Raw genomic sequence first — 22,534 nt, 5'->3', positions numbered from 1 at the left:
TAAATCAATACAAATCAATCATGGTAAGAAGAAACGTAGGATTGTAATTTACACATAGCTTCCAGTATAATTAGCAACCAACTCCTGACAGGCCTGACGCAAAGCAGGTCACAGATATATGTATACCAAATACATTCATGAATAAATCAGTATTTTTGGGTTGAAGACAAACAAAAGGATGCCTTCTGCTCACATACCAAAAACGTTGAAACCGAAGATGTGGAGATGTTATGATCATTACTAAATTATTATAAATGGAGGAAATACAGTGCTGTTTTTGGATTACACAAAACAGCTGAAGAACAAAGACGTTGTTTGTCCGGAGGGGGGCGCCAAAGTAATATGTTGCTGCATGACTTATACAACGCTGCCCGTCCAGTAGGTGGCAGTATGAGCCTCAGCTGTCTCTGGTGCTGCGAACTATTACAGGACGAAGAGGACCATTATGAAAAGGAGCAGTATGACCATGGACTGATGTTTGCTAATGTCTTATAAAGAAGCGGGATGACATGATAACGTTACATGAAAACAGTTAGACGACGTGCTGCAGAGACATTAAAGAGTAAGTCATACAATATGCCATATTTTGTTGTAGCTAGTAATTTAGCATCACATATGACCTACAGAGTGACGTCTGGGTATTTAAACGCTGTATTTCACCTCAAATAAATGTAGGCTAATTGGTTAACTGTTTAAGGATCCGTACTCAGGTTGTAAAAACAATATTCTTACGTGTTTGCTATTGAATTGTGGCATGTTGAGAGGATCCAAACGCACGAACATAGCTCAGTATAAGAGGTACTAGCCCCCATAGCCGCGTTCACACCGGAGTACTTTTCACCGTACTTTTCAAACCTTTCCGTTTGAGGTGAAAGGTGAACACAACAAAAACAAAGCTGCTTGAACAAATCATTAACATGTGTTTATGGTAAACCAGACAACTATTGATACAAAACAAAAAAGCCTGAGAGCATAGTCCACCAAAATATATTATGTGACTGATGCTTTCTTCCATGGGCGTAGGAAGCATCCTGAATGTGGGGGGGACATTTTTAACGGGGGGGTGTGGGGGCGAAAAAATATATAGATTTCCTGTATTCTGGTGCATTTTAACAGGTGGTTTGATACTTTTATGTGTGAGGAAAATGATGGGTACATTTTGTAATTTCATCCAGTAGTAAAGAAAGGAAACATATTTGATTATTAATTCAGAGCTGTCTTTGAATTAATAAAAAGCAGTTTAAATGCCCATTTTTTGTACATTTATATACAACAATAAATATTTGTGAGTGCATTGAGAGATATTGTTGTGGAGAGTCATTTATATATAAATCGCAAAATACATTTGTGAATCCTTCTGTGAGCATTTATTAATATTGAGACTGATCTGACTCCATACGGATGTTCAGTTCACCTAGCAATGGTATCATTGACTTAAATGTTCAAATAAATGTTGCTCTTCTGTCTATATTGGTCATATGATGCCCTTGACTGAAATGTTTCCTGTTCAATATCCCCACTGATTTCCTTAAAATCCTGGCATGAGAGTCCACATCACAATTTACTCTCAACTGTCATTTCCCTTTCATCACTCACCTCAGCAATGGACCTCTCTCCACTGTCCCTGTATTCTGCCTCTGACTCACTCGCAAGTGCCTAGATGTCAAGAGAGGTGGTGAAGTGATAATTATTTATTGATCAGTATACTCTTTCACATTGAATCATAACAAGTCATACTGAATGTAAATACAACTGACTCTAAAGTAAGTCCCAGTCTGTGACATTGGACATTTTGAAGACTCAAAGTCCCAAGCAGTAGGTAGAATATTAGCTCGTCTATGTGATGTGCACAGAAAATAAATAGTTAACTGAATACTGGGATGGAAATTGCCTATAAGCACTCAGTAAAACATAAACACACACAAAAAGCTTCTGAATGATAAGAAGTATAATTAAAACATAATGTACATTACCATTTTGAGAGAGAGTAGTTAAAGAACTCAGAAAAGAATCTCTTATCGAACTGAGGCTCCAGTAAAACACACTGACTGCGTCTCTACATGGACATCAGTAAGCCGTTTATGAGTATTATCCCGGTTATGATCATATTGGGGATATGGTGTTTACATGAGCACAGAGAGATCGGGTTATTCATGTTCCATGTTTACATGATAAATACTAGTAACCTGGCATTTCGATGCCTTTTCTCATCTAAACTATTCAGTATTTGTATCTCTCTATCATGAACATAAAGACGAAACTCCTCTCCAGAAGTGAGACGCCGCCATCACTGTTAACTGATTAACTGCTACCAGCTGATGACTTACTTTCCTCTTCTTTGAAAAAAATGTTCTTATGTCCATGTTGTCTGGGGGAGAAAACATATCAAACCAAGAGATCGTCAGCTTTGATTTTCGCTGTATTAACCTTTTCCTGATCATTTGGTGTGTGTGCCTTACCTCCGCTACCGGCATCGCTTCATACAACAGATCTGAGCTGTCCAACTATGACAACACTCCTTGAACATGCGCGCTATGTGAGAATCTGCCTTGGTACAAAGTAGCAGTGAAAACATGGTACGGAGTTTCATTGATTTGGGCATTCTCTCAATAAGCAAGTGGAATGGATTTCATTTGATAGTGAAGCACTGACACAGCGCTCTACAAAGTGCGGCGAGTGGATAGACCGATTCACGGACTTTCCGCATAGTAAAAGTGGGGGGGTCTAAACTAATCATTTGAAAAAGTGGGGGGGACTTGTCCCACCCTCATATAATTGCTGCGACGCCCATGCTTTCTTCTCTTGAAGAAGTAGGGCTTTTAAATATTGTGAAATTTGAGATGTGTTCTACTTGTTTAGTATTTATTATAAATGGATAGACACCGACCTGATTTCTTTCTCTTTCCTTCTTTCCAGGTGTCTTGACCTAATGCTGGCAGTGGAGAACTGAGAGGAGTTTTTACATTATGGAGGCTTTAATTGACTATCTAAATGTTTTCCACATCAAGGCCAGTGGACTGACGGTGACGTTTAGCCTCGGCCTCATCTTCCTGGGTCTGCTTTACTGGTGAGTGAATACTTCAAACCTCTGTGTTGGGTTGCTGCAGTGGCTGTGGGAATGAAGTCAATATTGTGTAATATACTAATAATATAAAGCACATTCCTTCTTGAAATGCAGATAAGCAACCTCCTCACTCATCAGATCTGATTGTTGCAGCTTTGCATGCTGGGTTTCAGATAGATGAGGTTCTTGAAGGAACACTTTATAATATTGTTGACCAGGGAACCAACTGGAGATTTAATTGTACTCCACTATTGTTTTGCCGACTCTTAACAGCGCTATTTTCATTCATCGATACAACTCTGTGCACTGTCTTCTAGGTATTCAATCTACCCATATTCAGTCCTTTCACGATGTGGCATCAAACACCCAAAGCCAATGCCTTTCCTGGGCAACATATTCATGTTTCGTCAGGTAAGATTACCTCTTTTGTCTTCAACTTCTGTCAGATTTAGTTTGGACAATGAAACATATTACCTACCAATGTAAGCAAAATCTTCCTTCCAACATTATTACTGCACTAGTACTGTTCTCTTTATACCTCCACCACTGCACTCTGATTAGTTACTCTTCTACCAGCACTAGCTTGACTAGCCAGTGACCTCTACTGGCTAGGCTGGGTAGTGATCAGCACTATGAAAAAGGATTGTAATGAATTGAACATCCATTATCAATTTGGGTTTTTGCACAACAGCCTACTTAAAAAAAAAAACATTAAATAGCAAAAGCCATCCTGAAATCTTTTTTAATGCAGATTGTTTAGTATAATATATCTTAATGCCTAATTTAAAAGTGGTTGATCTTATTCCCGGAGATTAACTACAAGATGATATGGAAGTGGGACCTTCCTCATCATCATCCTTGTCCGTTTTGTTAGATATAATGTTCTTGTCATAGGTTTTTGATCAACAAGTTGGCTATAAATTATAAATATATACATCTCCCACAGTCACATCATTCTGTAGTCATACTGACAACAACCCAAATAGTGATCTGTCGCTAACATGGAGTTATTTTACAACAAAAAAAGAGTTGATGGGTGATGCGCTATTTTTTTCATCTGTTTTGATCTTGTTCTTTATTTTCGTTTAAGGGTTTTTTCAACCCTATCAATGATCTGATAAAGACGCATGGCAGAGTTTGTGGGTAAATATTAGAAATACTTTCTGTATCAGCATCTGATGAAATGATGCTCTGAACATTTTTAGTTCTGTCACATTGTATAACGAAACCTACACTTCTTTTGTAAATACCCATGGTGGCAGCATTAAGATTAACTCCATTTGGTATATTTCAGGTATTATTTGGGCCGGAGAGCGGTGGTGGTGATAGCGGACCCTGACATGCTCAGACAGGTGATGGTCAGGGACTTCAGCAGCTTCCCAAACAGAATGGTGAGGACATGAAAGAAAACATTCCCATGTACACTTTGTGCTCTCTCTCTATGGTTTAATGATGACATAAGTACATATATTTTTGTTCTCTCCTTTCTCTCTGTGTAGACTGTTCGCTTTGCCTCCAAGCCCATGACAGACTGCCTGCTCATGCTGAGGAATGAACGCTGGAAGAGAGTGCGGAGCATCCTGACCCCGTCCTTCAGCGCTGCCAAGATGAAAGAGGTGAGATAAGAGTGAACGCCTATTAGATGCTGCCACTTTCTTAAATGCTTTTGTGGTATTGAAATTTGCAGGATAGAAGTTCAGATCATTAATGTCTACAAGAAACAGCTCACAGACATACAAGTTCAACCTTTTTATCCAAACAGTTACAGATGGAGGGCAAGAAGTAGAGTTGAAGGAAAGACAGCTCTTACTGTTTTGTAAAATATTAAAATAATTTCCCCCACGTTTCTTTTTTAAGGTCACATTTTTTTACTTGGGCAATGTTATTATTATGTACATGAGTATAATGAAATATCAGTTTCTCGTATAACTAAAGGCTCAAGTTGGTGTAACTACGAGAAGTGTTTTTTGTATCTAACGGGTGGAGAGTGGTGTCCTGGTACCGCTGATAAGCTTGTCTCTGAATGAATTTACGGCAGCGCAGACCTTCTGCTTTGATCTGCAGGAAATATCAGATCTGTTCATCATTGGAGACAATATTTTAGTCCAGGAGAAAGGAGTGGAGAGGAAGTGAAAGACTTCTTTGTTGAAAAAGAGAAATGATTTCCAAGGCGTGTTGAGTTCATGGTACATCTAAATTCTCTTTGCTGTCTACATTTTGACTTTGAATGATATCTGATCAAGTTATTTTCTTCCTTCATTGGTAAATCAAAAATATTGAATTTAATTACCTATCTTTATCTTTTTCATATCAACCTCTTAATCACACTATTTATCCTTTAAACTTCTCTTCAGCCGGGATTAACTTTGAATAGTCATCCCCACAGTGTGACTGTACGTCCATGCAGCGTGTGTATTGACTGTTATTTTGATCTACGAATGCCTTTTTCAACTGCGTACAGTAGTCTGAGTGTGCTCTTTATCTGTCTGTGGCACCTTTCCCAAATGATTGGTGATTAGTAGGTCACAAACTATTTAAATGGTTTACAATAGCAAACGTTCTTGTTACATTTTAACTGTACCCATAATGATCATGACTCGTCAATAGATCTTTCAAAAGAATGGTCATTTTAAAGAGGCCCTATTATGCTTTTTGGGGTCTTCCCTTCCCCGTAGTGTGTGATATAGGTTTTTGTACGTGTAAATGGTCTGCGAACCCTAAAATCTGCCTGAAACACCTCCATTTTAGTCCTTTATTTACTTCCGAAAATAAGCATAATAGGGCCCCTATAAAAAAAACACCTGTTTGATGTGGAGGTTGGCTAGGCGCTAGGTTCTGATCTCAGTTTTTTTGGCACAAGCATACTAAAGAGGGGAAAGTAATGCAGGGACATGTTTTTTATTTATGTTTTTATGATCAATATTTTTTTTAAAGAATCAATACCAAATGAGCAGCTCGCGAGTACAGTATTCTTTCTGCACCAATCTATCCGACCCGTGTTGTATTCACTGGCAACTTTGACGAGTATCAGTGTCTCTCATTGTTCCTGTAGATGGTTCCGCTCATCAACACAGCCACCGATGCCCTGATGACGAACCTGAACGTCTCCGCTGAGTCAGGAGAAGCCTTTGACATCCACAGGTGATCACACTCGAATGAACACAGGCAATCAGTATTATATTATCATCTTCACGGCTTGATGTTTTAGTTTGTGTGTGTTCTGCAGATGTTTCGGCTGCTTCACCATGGATGTTATTGCCAGTGTGGCATTTGGAACTCAGGTGGACTCTCAGAAAAACCCAGACGACCCGTTTGTCCGCCATGCTCAGATGTTCTTCGGCTTCTCTTTCTTCAGGCCCATCATGCTGTTCTTCAGTCAGTCCAATCTCTTTGTATTTCTATTTATACTGTATGTGTTTATTGGAGGCATTTGTACAGGAATGCAATGTAAGCAAGTAACCAAAATATTAAAACATAGACCAGAAGAGGTATGTTTCCCTATATATAAATGGGGTTATTGCATTTGGAGAACTTTAATCATAAACTAAATAGATTGTTATAGATTTATTTAAATGTAAATAGTTGATTTGTGTGTCCAGTTGCTTTCCCATTCATCATGGCTCCTCTGGCGGGACTCATCCCAAACAAAAGGCGTGACCAGATGAATAGTTTCTTCACGACTAGCATCCAGAGGATCATCCAGCAGAGAGAGGAGCAGCCTCCTGAGCAGGTGAAGCTCATTGTCACTTAATAAGCTTATAAGATAATGTATACTGTATATAAAACTTACCATTTCCTAGTTTTAACAATGTTTTAAAAATGAGTTAATTGGGTTTCTTGTGTATGCAGAGGCGTAGAGACTTCCTCCAGCTGATGTTGGATGCACGAACCAGCAAGGAGCATGTGTCTTTGGAGCACTTTGACTCAGAGAAGCACGCTGCTGAGCTGGATCAGAGGAACCAGCTGTCGGCCTCCGATCAGGACGACCCCCCCCCCCCACAGGAGCCCTCCACCATGCGCCCACAGAAAAAGATGATCACTGAGGATGAGATTGTGGGCCAGGCTTTTGTCTTTCTGCTGGCAGGCTACGAGACCAGCAGCAACACGTTGGCCTTCACCTGCTACCTCCTGGCCATCAACCCCGAATGTCAACGCAGAGTGCAGGAAGAGGTGGACGAGTTCTACACCAGACATGTGGGTGTGACGCCTTACGGTTTGATATCATCTCATTTTCTTCAGCTACTAACAACAAGATTTAAGTTTCAGACGCAATTCAGTGCACACATTTGCTCATTCTGTTTTTAAAATGTACTGAAATTGTCCTGATTTGATCTTATCTTCCTTGTGTTGTAGGAGTCAGCGGATTACACAAATGTCCAGGAGTTGAAGTATTTAGACATGGTGATAAGTGAAACACTGCGCCTCTACCCTCCAGGATTCAGGTAAATCCAGAACATTCAATGAGGATAAGATCATTTTTGCAGAATGAACAGGGTTAACTATTTCTCTACATACAAACATACAGTATATGTTTTAGTTTCTGTATTTAATAATACAGAAATCAAATGGAGGAGAGAAAGAAAAAATTGTTTATGGGAATAATACATGCATTTTCTTTTTCTTTCCCTTAACTGTCAAGTGGGAACTAAGTATCTTTTGTACGTTTTGTGTCTCTCTTATTTTCCTACGATACTGCAATGATTGGCTGTTAATAAGAAAATATGAAGGACAGACCATCTATTTCTATTTATTTATTTTTTGAGTAAGGGACCGGTACTATAAGGTATATTACAGGTATACATTATGTTCTTCTCCCTGCTCTCTTTCGGGTATGGTGTGTTTACAGAGACATGTTTTGTAAATACTTGTTATACATTGAGTTTGTGCATACCATGAACGGAACAAATCAAAATGAAATGAAATCTATGGTATTTTGCTCTCTACAGGTTTGCGAGAGACATCGACGAGGACTGTGTGGTGAACGGACAGTTCCTCCCCAAAGGAGCAACTCTGGAGATCCCCGCCGGCTTCCTCCACCAGGACCCCGAGCACTGGCCCGAGCCGCAGAGCTTCATCCCTGAGCGGTAGAGGGCTGTTCTTACAGGAGATAAACTACAGAGACTGCAACCTGTGACTCATTGTTTCAAATCTGGGGTTAGTGTTAGGTGGTAAAATACCTGCATTTATCTCTAGATTCACACCAGAGGCCAAGGCCAGTCGACATCCCTTCGTATACCTGCCGTTCGGAGCCGGACCCCGTAACTGTGTGGGAATGAGGCTCGCCCAACTGGAAATGAAGATGGCGTTAGTTCGTATATTCCGCAAGTTCAGCATCGTGGCCTGCTCTGAGACCAAGGTGGGTTCCAACACTAAGGAGGACAACAATCTCTTAAAAAACGACAAATCTAAAAAATTATTGGTTAACACGAGACACATTTAAACACTGAGCAGAACTGCAAGAACACTGGCCAAAGCACAGCGGTCATGTTTTATCAACACTGCTTCCACTCCTACTGCTATTTATTTAATTTGTTTACTTTATTATTGGCCCCTTTAGTTTTGTTTGTTTTGTTTGTTTGTTTGTTCACCATGTAACGCGGCCTTGGGTCCCTTGAAAGGCGCTTATAATTAATTATCAATAATACAGTTAAATTATTGTAATTTGCACCAACTGAACTGTCTATAATTACTAAGGTTGTAATAGTCCAAATGTGATAATCTTTCATCTATTTCCATGCGTGGTTATATATAGAGTATATGCTCAAATGTTGCTTTTTCATATGGTTTTCATGTCTTTGTTCAGGTTCCTCTTGAGTTGAAGTCAGCAAGCACTCTGGGACCTAAAAACGGCATATTTGTGAAAATTGAAAGAAGAGACGCTGGAGAAGGCGAAGTGAATTGTCCACCATCAGACAGTTGAGACGGGCAGGTCATCACCATGGAAACCTGATGAACCGTTACAAAGCATACATATTTAATAGTTATCTTATACAAGATTGAAACATTGCATTTTAAGTTACAGTTCACTGTATTTCTCGATGACTGTGCATGGTTAGTGCCTTTCTTCTTGGTGAGTGAACTTTAAAGGGTACTGAAGATGAGACGTGAGTACAAAAAAGAGTCGAGCGAATAAAGACGCACTGCATAAAAGTCTGAAATGAATGAATTCACCTCAACTATTTGTCTTCCTTGCACTGTAGAATACATTTTTTTTATTGATATGCAAGTGCATTTAAATATATTAAAATGGGTGTTATGGTCTCTACAAGTTACTGCTGTTGACTCCAGTCTTACACAATGCTGTCACGTTACATCTTTAAACCCCTTCAAAGCAGGGTTGCCAACTCTCACGCATCTGGCGTGTGTGACACACGCTTTCACTCTCAATCTCACGCTCTCACGCTGCCCAAACTATTCTCACGCCAAAAACAAGATGAACCGGCGATTGTTTTTGGTTGGTTATTTACAATGTTGAGTTGACAGCTGCTCAAGCTGTCGATCCGCTCCCTCCCCGCCCCCACCACTCTTAACAACGTTAACAGACAGCAGAGCAGTGGGAGCCGGTTGGTCAATCCCCGACCCGTATTGCGCATGCGCAGATCTAAGATCCAGTAGAAATGATAAAAAAGTAAAAGTGTGCTGCTTATTGTTCTACTAGGCCAAAATAGAGTCAAAGAGTATATGAGAGTGAGAGTGTGTTAATTAATATATTTGGCAGTTTAGAGTAAGTCTGTAGATTTGTTTGTGTGTGTTTCATGTATAGGCCTCTCACGATAATTAATTTTGTTGGATACATTGGATACTGTCATGCCTCTTCCCACTTTGAGAACCACCGGGTTAAAGAGATGGAATGATATGATGATTCATACTCATGTACAGTAGGTGGCGGTATGCACCTTTTAAGTTGTTTGCAATCTGCCAAAAACCGAGAGAAGAAGAAGAAGAAGAAGAGGTGAGTGGATTAAACACCTGCAGAGGTTTCATTAAGTGTATTTACACCTGTTAGCTTAGCTTACAGTTAATCACGAATCAGAAGTTATCTTATTTAACACAACAGCTGTAATTAGTGATGTTGCGTATTGCGCCGAGGCTTCGGAGCGTGTCGAGTAATCCCCGAAGCTTTTTGTGAAGCATGTATCGAGGCTTGTATCGTTTTGGGCCAGTGACGTCATCGATGACAAACGAAGCCTCGCTGCCTGTCGATACCACGTGACTGCTTCAGAAAGCGATTCAGATCGGTTGAACCGTTGAACCACAACGCTCATAATACCCATGGATGTATAATAAGAACTATATTACCCCTCCTGTACCCCAAGCCCCCAGGAAGTGCGCCGGACTCGGATGAAAATATTCGTGCTGGCCAAACGGCGGTACTACACTTCCTTTTGGTTGCCAGGCCCGGAAACACTTTTTCCCATTGACTTACATGGGGAAAGAGTGGTCTGTAACTCGTTGGATAATTTTTTTTAAACTAAATAAACTACCCAGTATGAACACTTGTATAGCCCTTATTAAAAACATTCGTTCCTCAAGTTGTAAAAATGTGCTAATAACGTTATTCTGCGAGTTATTTCCCTCTGCATTATGAACGCGCATCTAACCCACGGGACCGCGCCGCCCGGCATGTTCATGTTACGTGTTCAGCACTACATGCGTTTATCTTTACTAGTGATGGGAATTCCGGCTCTTCTTGGTGAGCCGGATAATTTGGCTCGGCTCACCAAGAAGAGCCGGCTCTTTCGGCTCCCAAACGGCTCTTCAGTTTACCACATATTATACCTTTTATAATTCAATCAAATGTAACCCTGTTTTGACTAATGATTTATATGTGTACACATATCACTTAAATTATTCAATACATCCTTTGTACTGAAGTATTCAAAAGTAAAAATTACATGTTTAATATCAATTATTTGCTGTGGCCAATTGTTTTCATTGCATTTACAGACCCTTGTATCTCTCTGATACCACCCAATGAATGCACAGACTTCCTTGTAGAACCACGCTACACAAAGCAGATAGCAACACCTATAAAAACTTAAGCATAGACATTTATAAAAAGGGGCTACTGTATCGACATTTTAAAATTATATTTAAAGAAAAGGCCCTGATAAAACAGCAGGGCTCTATTTCAGTATTAACTATAGAAAAAAAGACAGCAACAGCTGAAATAAAATCTTTGCTGAGCCCAAGGATAATCATAAAAAAACATAAAACAAATAAATGTATTGCAATGCTCAAAACAGCAGCAACAGTCTCTAATCCTTGGATATTACATGCCACTGTATGCATGCACGGAGCAGCTGTAGCGCGGAGATCATCATATCATTCTGTCTTGTATTACTTAACAAAAAATAACAAAAACAAAAAAACGGCTCGTTCGCGGGCGCGAGCCGGCTCCCGTCGTTCACTTAAAAGAGCCGGCTCTTTGAGCCGGCTCGTTCGCGACCGACACATCACTAATCTTTACCCATGGATGCACAATAAGAACGGGCCCATATCGCCTTACTGCCAGCCCACGGAGCTGTAATAATGGATATATTGCACATGTTTGCTGTAATTCATCATTTGTAAAATATTATACTACATGGGCTGTATAATTAAATCTTGTACCGTAAATGTTGTATTAAATAAAGTTAATATTACCGACGTAGATTAACGTCCCTGTAGCTTCTTATTGCACTAAGAAGCTTATTGCACTGTGTATATATACATACAGTGCAATAATTCTTTCATGCTAAATGAAGCTCTGTTGCTTGGATATCACTAGATCCTGTTACAGCGTAATATAAAAGTACATAACGATTGATGTGTAAATTAGCATAATTACTAGCTAACCGCTAGCTGCTAACTGCCGCCTCGTTAATATCAAATCTATCATAACAAACCATTACCATGCTGTCATGAACGTGCGGTGCTGTTACGTGTACGCAAATTGACGTGCTTGATGTGAACGAGCATTTTGGGGGGCATAGTTAAAGTTGCGCATGCGCTATGAGCGCACATACGGGTACTTCTCAGGCATGCCGGGTAATCTGTGACGTTTCGCTCTCTCAAAAGTTGGGCCATTTTATCATCATGCGCGAATGAGCAACTCTCATAGGAATTAATGAGGCCCCGCCTCCCACGCTGTATCCAGTTCTTATTATACATCCATGCTGTACCCGGGTCCGCTGGTGACACGATGGAATTAAAAGAGCTCAGACCCTCACTTATATAGAGGTCGGAACATGAATAAATACAGGAATAAATACGATGGAGTGTTTTCAGGGAGATTCAGTGTGCGGGCTGTGGCTCAGCTGGAAAGCAATTGACTCACGACCTCAGGGTCCCTGGTTCAACGACTGAACAATACGTCTTTTTTGTTGTTTATAAAAGCTACAGCTAAATTAGATAATGTAGTTAATCAATGTATTCTTTGATATGGTTTAGCCTTTCTCAGGCTACAACATGGTTACGTGTATGAATATTATTAACGAATACAAATCCCTCTTTGCAATGTTTACCAGCCTCCTTAGGCTTTTCAATCACAATCATTCAACTGGAATAAAAACAATATTGTTAACATGAAAATATGATTTTATGGTTGTTGTTTAGAGTTATTCTAAAGGCCCCTACACACCAGGCCGATATCGGCCGTCTTGCGTTGTTGGGCGAAAACGGGTTCCTTGTCGCCCAAAGTCAATTTGGTGTGTCCCGAACCCTCGGCCGTGACACGCCTTATTTGGCCTTTCACGGTCGACACCCGGCCGATTCAACATGTTGAATCGGCCAGGTGTCGGACACAAGCTATCGGGCCAAGAAACCACTCTGATCAGCAGTTCAGCTAGCAAATGAGAAGCGAAACGGAAGTGAGGGACGTAAACAAACGATTTAAGGCACAAGACAGCAGCTAAACACCAGCAGGTGATACTTAAAGACATGTCCTCTCTTACCTCCCACACATAGCAGGGACATCTCTGATATCGGCGGGAGCGTCCCCGGCTGTCCTCTGCTGAGAGCTCCGTGATTTGTTTGGTCAAGTCCGGTTTTTCATCTCATCGTAAATTTAGCAAGAAGTGGCCATTATTACATTGCTGACTCAATAAACTACACACCCGCCAGAACACTGCGATCATCAGATGCAGGTCTATTAACTGTGATTTTATAGTATGTCTGCACTTTATGTGCTCATTTCATCATTGATGTATTTTTATATTCTAAAACATGTTTTCGATGGACGAGAGTGAAAATGGAACGCACATGCTATTTGTTTGTTTATATCAGTCTGTTCTTCTTCTCTGTCTTCCGGTTGTTGCCTATTTTGAATGACGAATACACACTACCGCCGCCTGCTGGTAAGGAGAGTTATTGCCACTCACGCATGCGCAGTTCGTACGTGCTCGGCTGAAGTCTTTGCGGTGATTTCCAGTGCGACACACGGCCAATACGCAGGAGAACTCGTCGATGGAACTGTCGGTGTCGGGTGTTGGCGAGTTCTCTGGTGACTGCCTGGTGTGTCAGGGCCTTAAGGCTTTACTCATTGGGAACTCGGTATGAGATAGAGCACACTATTGAGATGTCAAATCTGCCTGTTTTACACACTTTGACCAACAGGGGGGTTTGTGTTCAAATGAAGCCCATGATGAAGCCTCATGAGATGAACCCTTTTGCGAACCAATAGAGTGGCGAAGTCACGCCCACTTACTTCCGGATAATGGGACCTTATTTCGGAAAAATTATGCATTGAAGTCAATGGGGAGAGAAAACGTATCTTTCGATCCCGTTTGAATTGTGCCATGAATTACACATATGATGTTTGTCAATCTTAAAAAATAATTTCCATGTCAAAAAAGTCACAGTTTGTCGTAAAACTGTTGAAATATAAGACTATGAAAAATACGTAACTAGAAAGACTACAAATCCCAGAGTCGCGTAAGTGATGTCACAATTGTTTTCCTCCACCATTCAGATACCTAAAATCAGCGCATATATAGATATAATCTATCTATATGGTGCTGGCTAAGATAAGATAACTTTAACAAGATGCCTGTGTGCTTAGTACCAGGTTGTTATTATACCAGCAATGGGTCTTGCTCGTTCTTTTGCTTCTCGTCTGATGAAAGGACCTGGAGTGGCTTGATCAAGTTAGCTACCTAGCTAGTAGCTAGCACGTTAGTTAGCATTACAGCCTTGTCATTTTTATTAGCCTTAACATGAAGTAACATTAAGTAACCCAATATGTTAAACAGTAAGAGTAGTAGTCATATTTCGTGAACCCTTTGAATAGTACTGTCACCGGTGTGATCATTCTATAATACATTTCGCCCGGGGGAGAAATGCTAACGCTAACGTTAGCATCGGCGATCTTCTCTACTTCATGCTATCTGCACAAATGGTTGACATTAAACATTAAAACGACCAGGCAGTTCAGAGAGAATCAAAGGAAGGCAGGCAGGCAGCTTTGCATGACATTCTTCAGGACGTGTTTCATTGTGGTGATAGTGAGGATAGTCAATCGTTTTGTTGACAAGACAGTAGTGACGGCCATCTTGGTGACGTGTGTTGTTGACCAGAGATGTAGTTCATTGAGCGTTTCACACAAACAAATGTGTTACTTCACAGTTTTACGACACATTTTTTTTTTTTTGACTTGCAAAATTATCTTTTAAATTGACAAACATCATATGTGTAATTCGTGGCACAATTCAAACGGGATCGAAAGATAATCTTTCTCTCTCCATTGACTTCAATACATAATTTTTCCGAAATAAGGTCCCATGGAGGTCCACCGGAAGGGGAGGGAGTCACGCCCATCTACTTCCGCCCCATGGGACCTTATTTCGGAAAAATAATGTATTGAAGTCAATGGAGAGAGAAAACGTATCTTTCGATCCCGTTTGAATTGTGCCATGAATTACACATATGATGTTAGATTTTAGTGGAGGAAAACAATTGTGACATCACTTACGCGACTCTGGGATTTGTAGTCTTTCTAGTTGCGTATTTTTCATAGTCTTATATTTCAACAGTTTTACGACAAACTGTGAGTTTTTTGACATGGAAATTATTTTTTAAGATTGACAAACATCATATGTGTAATTCATGGCACAATTCAAACGGGATCGAAAGATAAGTTTTCTCTCTCCTTCAACTTCAAACTGCAACCTTTGGGTTTGATTACGGCTCTGGATTACAGTAGGGAAAAAACATTTTGATTTCTTGGTCATGTGTAGGGATCCTCTGCAGGAGAGATGCATAACCTGACATGTAGCCCTTATAGTGTCTTTCTCTAGGCTGTTATGTGTACTTTGTCCTTTCTGATAAAACAGTATTAGAAACAAATTACTGTACAAAAGTTTTTTAAATGTTAATCACTTTTAACATGTTATCTTCTCAAAGCCATATCAATACATTGTCAGTAATGATACTTCATTTCATCAATAGCTCCTCTGGTTGTATATGAGTTTTAAGACCTGAATGTAAAAAAATCCAAGCACCTGAAAATGTGTTTTTTCCAGCATTACTAGCATTACTGAGGGTAAAGGGAGTCATTTAAGATGTCCAATAATGTATTTTATTGAATTCAAAACCAAACCAGTCAAGCGTTAAAAAGAGAGCAGGAGGTTATGTGGGAAGGTTCAGATTATTTTGTTGGATTGTTGACTTGGCTCACCAGAACATTTTTGGGGTTTTGAGAGCAGTTCAGTGTGTTCAATGGACTGCTGTGGGGCTCGGGGTCCTGGGATTATCAGCTGGTCCCCTCTCAGATGCCCCAGGAACAGCACAGGAAGGCCCAATCCCAAACCACGCCCTACACCCTACCCCTACACACTCCCCCTCCGTGACGGAGTGAACTCCGTGGAGTGACACATGAGGCTCCCCAGTCCCTCCTGTCAGATGGAGGGAGTAAATAGAGTGGCGAAGTCCCTCCCCTTCCGGTGGACCTCCATGGGACCTTATTTCGGAAAAATTATGTATTGAAGTCAATGGAGAGAGAAAGATTATCTTTCGATCCCGTTTGAATTGTGCCACGAATTACACATATGATGTTTGTCAATTTAAAAGATAATTTTGCAAGTCAAAAAAAAAAAAATGTGTCGTAAAACTGTGAAGTAACACATTTGTTTGTGTGAAACGCTCAATGAACTACATCTCTGGTCTCACAGAACAACACACGTCACCAAGATGGCCGTCACTACTGTCTTGTCAACAAAACGATTGACTACCCTCACTATCACCACAATAAAACACGTCCTGAAGAAAGTCATGCAAAGCTGCCTGCCTGCCTTCCTTTGATTCTCTCTGAACTGCCTGGTCTTTTTAATGTTTAATGTCAACCATTTGTGCAGATAGCATGAAGTAGAGAAGATCGCTAGCGTTAGCATTAGCATTTCTCCCCCGGGCTTAAATTGTGTATTATAGAATGATCACACCGGTGACAGTACTATTCAAAGGGTTCACGAAATATGACTACTACTCTTACTGTTTAATATTTTGGGTTACTTAATGTTACTTCATGTTAAGGCTAATAAAAATGACAAGGCTGTAATGCTAACTAACGTGCTAGCTACTAGCTAGCTTGATCCAGACACTCCAGGTCCTTTCATCAGACGGGAAGCGAAAGAACGAGCAAGATTGCTGGTATAATAACAACCTGGTACTAAGCACACAGGCATCTTGTTAAAGTTATCTTATCTTAGCCAGCGCCATATAGATAGATTCCATCTATATCTTAGCTATCTCTTAGTGGAGGAAAACAATTGTGACATCACTTACGCGACTCTGGGATTTGTAGTCTTTCTAGTTGCGTATTTTTCATAGTCTTATATTTCAACAGTTTTACGACAAACTGTGACTTTTTTGACATGGAAATTATTTTTTAAGATTGACAAACATCATATGTGTAATTCATGGCACAATTCAAACGGGATCGAAAGATAAGTTTTCTCTCTCCATTGACTTCAATACATTATTTTTCCGAAATAAGGTCCCATGGGGCGGAAGTAGATGGGCATGACTTCGCCACTCTATAGAGTGGCGAAGTAACTAAACGCCATCGGCTAACAGCTACAGGGTGTTTCTCAATCGCGAGTACGCTTGCTTGGTAGCACATGTCTGCCGAGCATCTTGCTTCAGAAGCGAGTCAAGAATACTTCCTGCCATTCGGAAAACGAAGAGTGGAACAGGCTAGCAAGTGTGCAGGTGTGTGCGTCATATGAGAGGCCCCGCCTTACATCTTCCGCCACAGATTTGGGGAAATTGGTCCATGCGCAAAGCATTGTGGGGATTTTAAGGACGCGAAGTCTACCCATGTGCAGCCTCGAAATGTCCCCCAAACCAAGAACGCGGTCTCGGTGGAATTCCAAGTATGCTGGAGATTGGAACAGTCCTTCGGCGGCACTCTATGACGTAGTATCCTTGAAATATTGGCTTGGAAGCCAATATCCTCGCGATTGAGAAACGGCCACAGTCTAAAAGCTAAAGTCTAACAGCTAACGGCTAACAGCTAACGGCTATCGACTAACAGCTACAGTTATTATTCCAGTTCGGCTCTGGGTGAGTAACAGTTGATTTGTAATGCTCAGCTGACTTTATGTTAGTTATGTATTACACCAGTTGTCTTTAAGACAGTTTGAGTTGTTGTGTTGGTGCTCTTTACCATAGATATGGTTTTAAATATATGCTAACCAGCTTATTAGCATCGCCATTCACCGTGACGTAGCATTTTTCCCATTGAAATGAATTGGGTTCTTCAGTTAGCAGCTAACGCTAAGCTAAGCGACGGTTTAGCTCATTAGATAAATAAATAGATATACTTTATTTAAATAATTATTTATCTTAAACTGGGAAATGATTGTGTCACAGCAGAAGTGTTTTCAGGCATTACACGAGTTAAACATATTTAAAAGATACAATAAGATGTAATAAAAATGAAGCATTAGCAGCAAGTAGGCCTATACACACAGGACTAGGGATGGGTATCGTTAAGGTTTTAACGGTACTACTACTTTTATCGATACCGCTTATCGGTCCGGTCTTTTAACGGTACTCTTATCGGTTCTTTTGGAGAAAAAAATGAGGTAAACAAATTGTGAACAAAACTAACATTGCTTTTTATTTAAATTAAATACATAATATTTCACATCAAAAGAAACGACAATGTTTTAACAAATCGTATTAAATAATCTGATGACAGAACTGTAAACAGAATAGCTGAAACTTTAACAAACTAAATAACTCAGTTACCTCTAATTATTAACCCATGTTTGTATAATTGAGTTAACTCCGTGTGTTGCTGCTAGCATACATAACACCTGACGTGGAAACGTTACTCGTGGATGGGCAGGGCCGGACTGGGACAATAATGGCGCGTTTCCACTACAGCGCGGAGCCCCGTTTAAGAGAGCTGTGACGTCAGCGGCCCGTCTTTGGTTGCGTTTCCACTTGGCCTAGTACCGGCTAGCGGGTCCTAATTCACAGTTTTTCTGGCCCCATAAAATCGTGGTTCTAGGGCCAGGAACAACCAGGCTGAGTCGGGCTGAGTATGCTAAACTAGAGAGAGAATCGCTGGCAAGGGGGCTACAACTACAACAAGATGAACATATTTGACCGTGATTTAATTGTAATACACGTTTCAAAATGATGCCGAAGTAACAACATACTGATACCGGTTAGTAAAAACCATGAATTAATGCTTTGACAAGTCTGCAGACAGACGGCAGGCGAAAAACCTTTTAAAATGCGTGTTTTCTAAATGGAGATTGGCTAAGCTAACGCAATATATGCTCCGACCGTCCACACTCACAACAACGGCCTATACAGACATAAATAAACCAGCGACTGTATTCGCCATGACACAGACAGTCTGTGGTGTGTACTTGTTTAACTTTGGTCTAGTTTCTGAACAGATATGAGGAGCTGTGAGCTCTGAGTGCTAACAGCTAACGGCTGTGTTGTTTTTCTGGGGTTCTCATTGAAGATGACGTCACGGCTCCGCCTACACTGCGTTACTATAGATACTACCCCAGTTCCTAAACTGTAATGGAAATGCGCCATAAAGTGAGCCAGTCCTAACGAGGCCTAGCCATACCGAGCGAGGCCGTGTAGTGGAAATGCGCCATAAGTCAGGCCGGGAATTATGCACCCAGCCAGGCCACTACCAGTTTTTTTTTGTGCCATTTTGCTGGATTTATTTGTCAATATTTACAGCGTTGCTGCCCGTAGTGATAGCCCTCTACTTTAAATCTACTACCCAAAAATAAACATATGGACATGGGTTACTATTTAAAAAAATGTGCAAATCTATTTAGGAACCTATTCATGTGAACATATTTTAAGTGGGGGTGGACCTCAAATCCTCAAGGAGGGGTCGGGGGCATGCTCCCCCGGTAAGATTTTGAATTTTTAAAACTTAAATGCATCAATCTGGTGCATTTTCAGGGTAAAATAAAGAGACTACACCCATATGATATGAAATAATCATAAAATCATGAGAACATGGCCATAACCAATAACATACCATATCCAATATGAAAAAACATTGAAACTTGTTTATTTATTTGTTTTTGGTTCATTTATAGTGAGTGTGTCTGGGCTCCTGAATCAGCCTCTCCTGTCTCCCTCCTCTCCCCCCTGCTCCTCTTTGAGGCAGCAGCAAAGACTAGTTTTAGCTCTCAACAAGTTTTAAAAGTTTAAAACTTTTTCACCTAGTTAACATTTTTCTTTTATTATTCATGCGTATTTTACTAATCACTCCCCCCTCAAATGGAAATATGTGTTTACATAAATGGTGACCAAACCGTTTGAGACCCACAGAGATAACTACTAAGTTAACTATCTAAACACTCAGATAGTTCTTTACCTCACCTGAGCTGTAGTCTCTCAGTCTGACAGGAGAGGACTCCTCTACCTTGTTATTGAAACAGCTCCTTATATCCGTTAGCGCAGCTAGCTAGCACCAGATGCTAACAACAACTATACACGTAACCGGTGCACGCGCTTTCTCTCGCTCGCTCGCGCCACACATACACACACACACCCTCCCGAGCTTGAATGACACACAGAGACCAATCGAGGGCATGATCTGTATGAAAGTGGCCATGTTGGTAGGCCACATCATGTAGACAGCCAGTCACCCTCTGTGAGGCGTGTGTGTGGACATTAACGACTGCCCGATGGCCCGGGGCAATCTAGTATTTAGCTCGGGCAATGAAGCCTCACCTGCTGGTTGCGGACAGCGGTCAAATCAGGTGGAAAACGATGAAAAAGTTGCCAAAAGTCGGTCAACCCGTCTTTCTTCATGGACGTCGCCCAGAGTTCCCGTTAGAATATTTTTTCGCTGGTCAACATGTCCGTTAAAGTTGAAATCTTCCGGACAAAAGTAGAAAAGTGCCGGTCAAAGGTCTTCTTTGTTATTTATTGAGCTTTAAAACAAATTGATATGATTCGATATTAAACAAACTAATTATAGTAGATTAACTACATTATTCAAAAGTGTACAGTAACTTACAACTAGAGAATGCAATTCCTGAAGAAATTGCTAGTGGGAATGCTTTATGCTGAAAAGCTGACGCTAAACTGCTATGCTGAAAAGTAATGTGTAAGAAGAAAGTGAAGAATTTAGATTGAAATTATACATGAACACTGGGGGCTTGAATGTGTGATGAGAGAAGAAAAGAAAGTAAAAAGGCTTGGAAAAGCAGCAGAATATTTGAAATGCAAACTTTTGAACTAACTTGATGGCGAATGATCTGTCGCCATGCCAACGGCATTTGATGACATCCCATAATACACTTAGATACGTTGATGGCTGTGTTACCAAACCTGTGAAGTTTTGGAGCATTTTCACTGAAGTTATGAGAAAACCGTGTTTCATGGCGGGCATTGTGTTGCCATGGCAACGGCATGTCCCGTAGATGTCTTCACGGCTGGACTGTTAGCACACATGTGAAGTTTGAGCACTTTTTGAACATTTTCATAGGAGTTATAGCGACATCATGTTTTATGGCGAGGGATGCGTTTCCATGGAAACGGCATATGGTGAGACCTCAGATTTGGCGTAGAGCTGTTGAGGCATGGAGCGGTGATATACAAGTGAAGATTGGGGGACGATTGGACCGTGTCGATTGGACTTACAGCGACATCGTGTTTCATGGCAAGTGGTCTGTCGCCATGGCAACGGCATTTGAAGAAATCTCAAAACTGTCTCGTAGATGTCTTCACGGCTGGACTGTTAGCACACATGTGCATTTTGAACATTTTCATAGGAGTTAAAGGGACATCGTGTTTTATGGCGAGGGATGCGTTTCCATGGAAACGGCATATGGTGAGATCTCAGATTTGGCGTAGAGCTGTTGAGGCATGGACCGGTGATATACAAGTGAAGATTGGGGGACGATTGGACCGTGTCGATTGGACTTACAGCGACATCGTGTTTCATGGCGAGCATTGTGTTGCCATGGCAACGGCATTTGAAGGAAATCGTCAAAACTGTCTCGTAGATGTCTTCACGGCTGGAACTGTTAGCACACATGTGAATTTGAGCACTTTTTGAACATTTTCATAGGAGTTAAAGGACATCGTGTTTTATGGCGAGGGATGCGTATGGTGAAGAGAGAGAGAGAGAGAGAGAGAGAGAGAGAGAGAGAGAGAGAGAGAGAGAGAGAGAGAAGAGAGGAGAGATAGAGGAGAAGAGAGAGAGAGCGAGATAGATAGTAGAGAGAGAGATAGAGTCGGAGAGAGAGAAGCCTCTCTACTCTCTCTCTCTCTCTCTATATACTCTCCTCTCTCGCTCTCTCTGTCTCTCTCTCGCTCTCTATCTCTCTCTCTCTCTCTTCTCCTCTCTCTCGCTCTCTCTCTCTCTCTCTCTCTCTCTATCTATCTCTCTCTCTCTCTACTCTCTCTCCTCTCTCTCTCTCTTCTCTTCTCTCTCTCGATATCTCTATATTCTCTCTATCTATCTATCTGCCTGAAATTACAATGGGCTTTAATGGAGACATTAAAGCCAAGTCGTATTTATCTTTTAATGACTTAGAAAGGGTTATTAATGCCTTTGTAACCTCGAGACTGGACTATTGCAACGCTCTGTATGTGGGTATGGACCAGGCCTCAATTAAACGCCTGCAGCTAGTCCAAAACGCAGCTGCACGTTTGCTGACTGGCCACAAAAAGTGTGCCCACATCACCCCTATTCTGGCCTCACTACACTGGCTTCCAGTTCGGTTCAGAATTGATTTTAAAATCCTTTTATTTGTTTTTAAAGCACTAAATGGGCTGGCTCTGGCCTATATAGCTGAACTCCTCCAGCGCTACACCCCAGCCAGAGCCTTAAGGTCTGCTGACCAGCTGCTGCTAGTAGTGCCCAAGACCAGGCTTAAAACCCGAGGGCACCGAGCCTTCGCAGCAGCTGGCCCTAGGCTCTGGAACACTCTGCCCCTCCATGTGAGGTCGGCCCAGACCCTAGGGGTTTTTAAATCTACACTAAAAACA

The 22,534-nt window shown here is 41.0% G+C and overlaps 1 protein-coding gene across 1 annotated transcript; it reads left to right on the top strand.

Moving 5' to 3' along the window:
* Positions 1 to 415: 415 nt before the first annotated feature.
* Positions 416 to 9,336, top strand: tbxas1 (thromboxane A synthase 1 (platelet)). Its single transcript, XM_034142126.1, has 14 exons — positions 416 to 562; positions 2,917 to 3,067; positions 3,382 to 3,475; positions 4,155 to 4,207; positions 4,359 to 4,455; positions 4,564 to 4,680; positions 6,117 to 6,205; positions 6,291 to 6,439; positions 6,664 to 6,794; positions 6,914 to 7,258; positions 7,418 to 7,506; positions 8,011 to 8,148; positions 8,258 to 8,420; positions 8,868 to 9,336. The coding sequence occupies exons 2-14, from the start codon at positions 2,967 to 2,969 to the stop codon at positions 8,982 to 8,984; spliced, it is 1,683 nt and encodes a 560-aa protein (XP_033998017.1). The 5' UTR covers positions 416 to 562; positions 2,917 to 2,966; the 3' UTR covers positions 8,985 to 9,336.
* Positions 9,337 to 22,534: the final 13,198 nt, after the last annotated feature.

The sequence above is a fragment of the Trematomus bernacchii genome, unplaced genomic scaffold (genome assembly GCF_902827165.1).
Source record: "Trematomus bernacchii unplaced genomic scaffold, fTreBer1.1, whole genome shotgun sequence".
In the NCBI taxonomy this organism is placed as follows: domain Eukaryota; kingdom Metazoa; phylum Chordata; class Actinopteri; order Perciformes; family Nototheniidae; genus Trematomus; species Trematomus bernacchii.
Note: the sequence above shows the minus strand (reverse complement) of the source record. Positions and strands in the feature narration are given on the sequence as shown.

Excerpts from the sequence above, each read along its gene's own strand:
- tbxas1 (XM_034142126.1), top strand. The coding sequence starts at position 2,967 with ATGGAGGCTTTAATTGACTATCTAAATGTTTTCCACATCAAGGCCAGT. Across the intron at positions 6,440-6,663 it reads GCCCATCATGCTGTTCTTCA|TTGCTTTCCCATTCATCATG; the intron begins GTCAGTCCAATC and ends TTGTGTGTCCAG. Across the intron at positions 7,259-7,417 it reads ACGAGTTCTACACCAGACAT|GAGTCAGCGGATTACACAAA; the intron begins GTGGGTGTGACG and ends CTTGTGTTGTAG.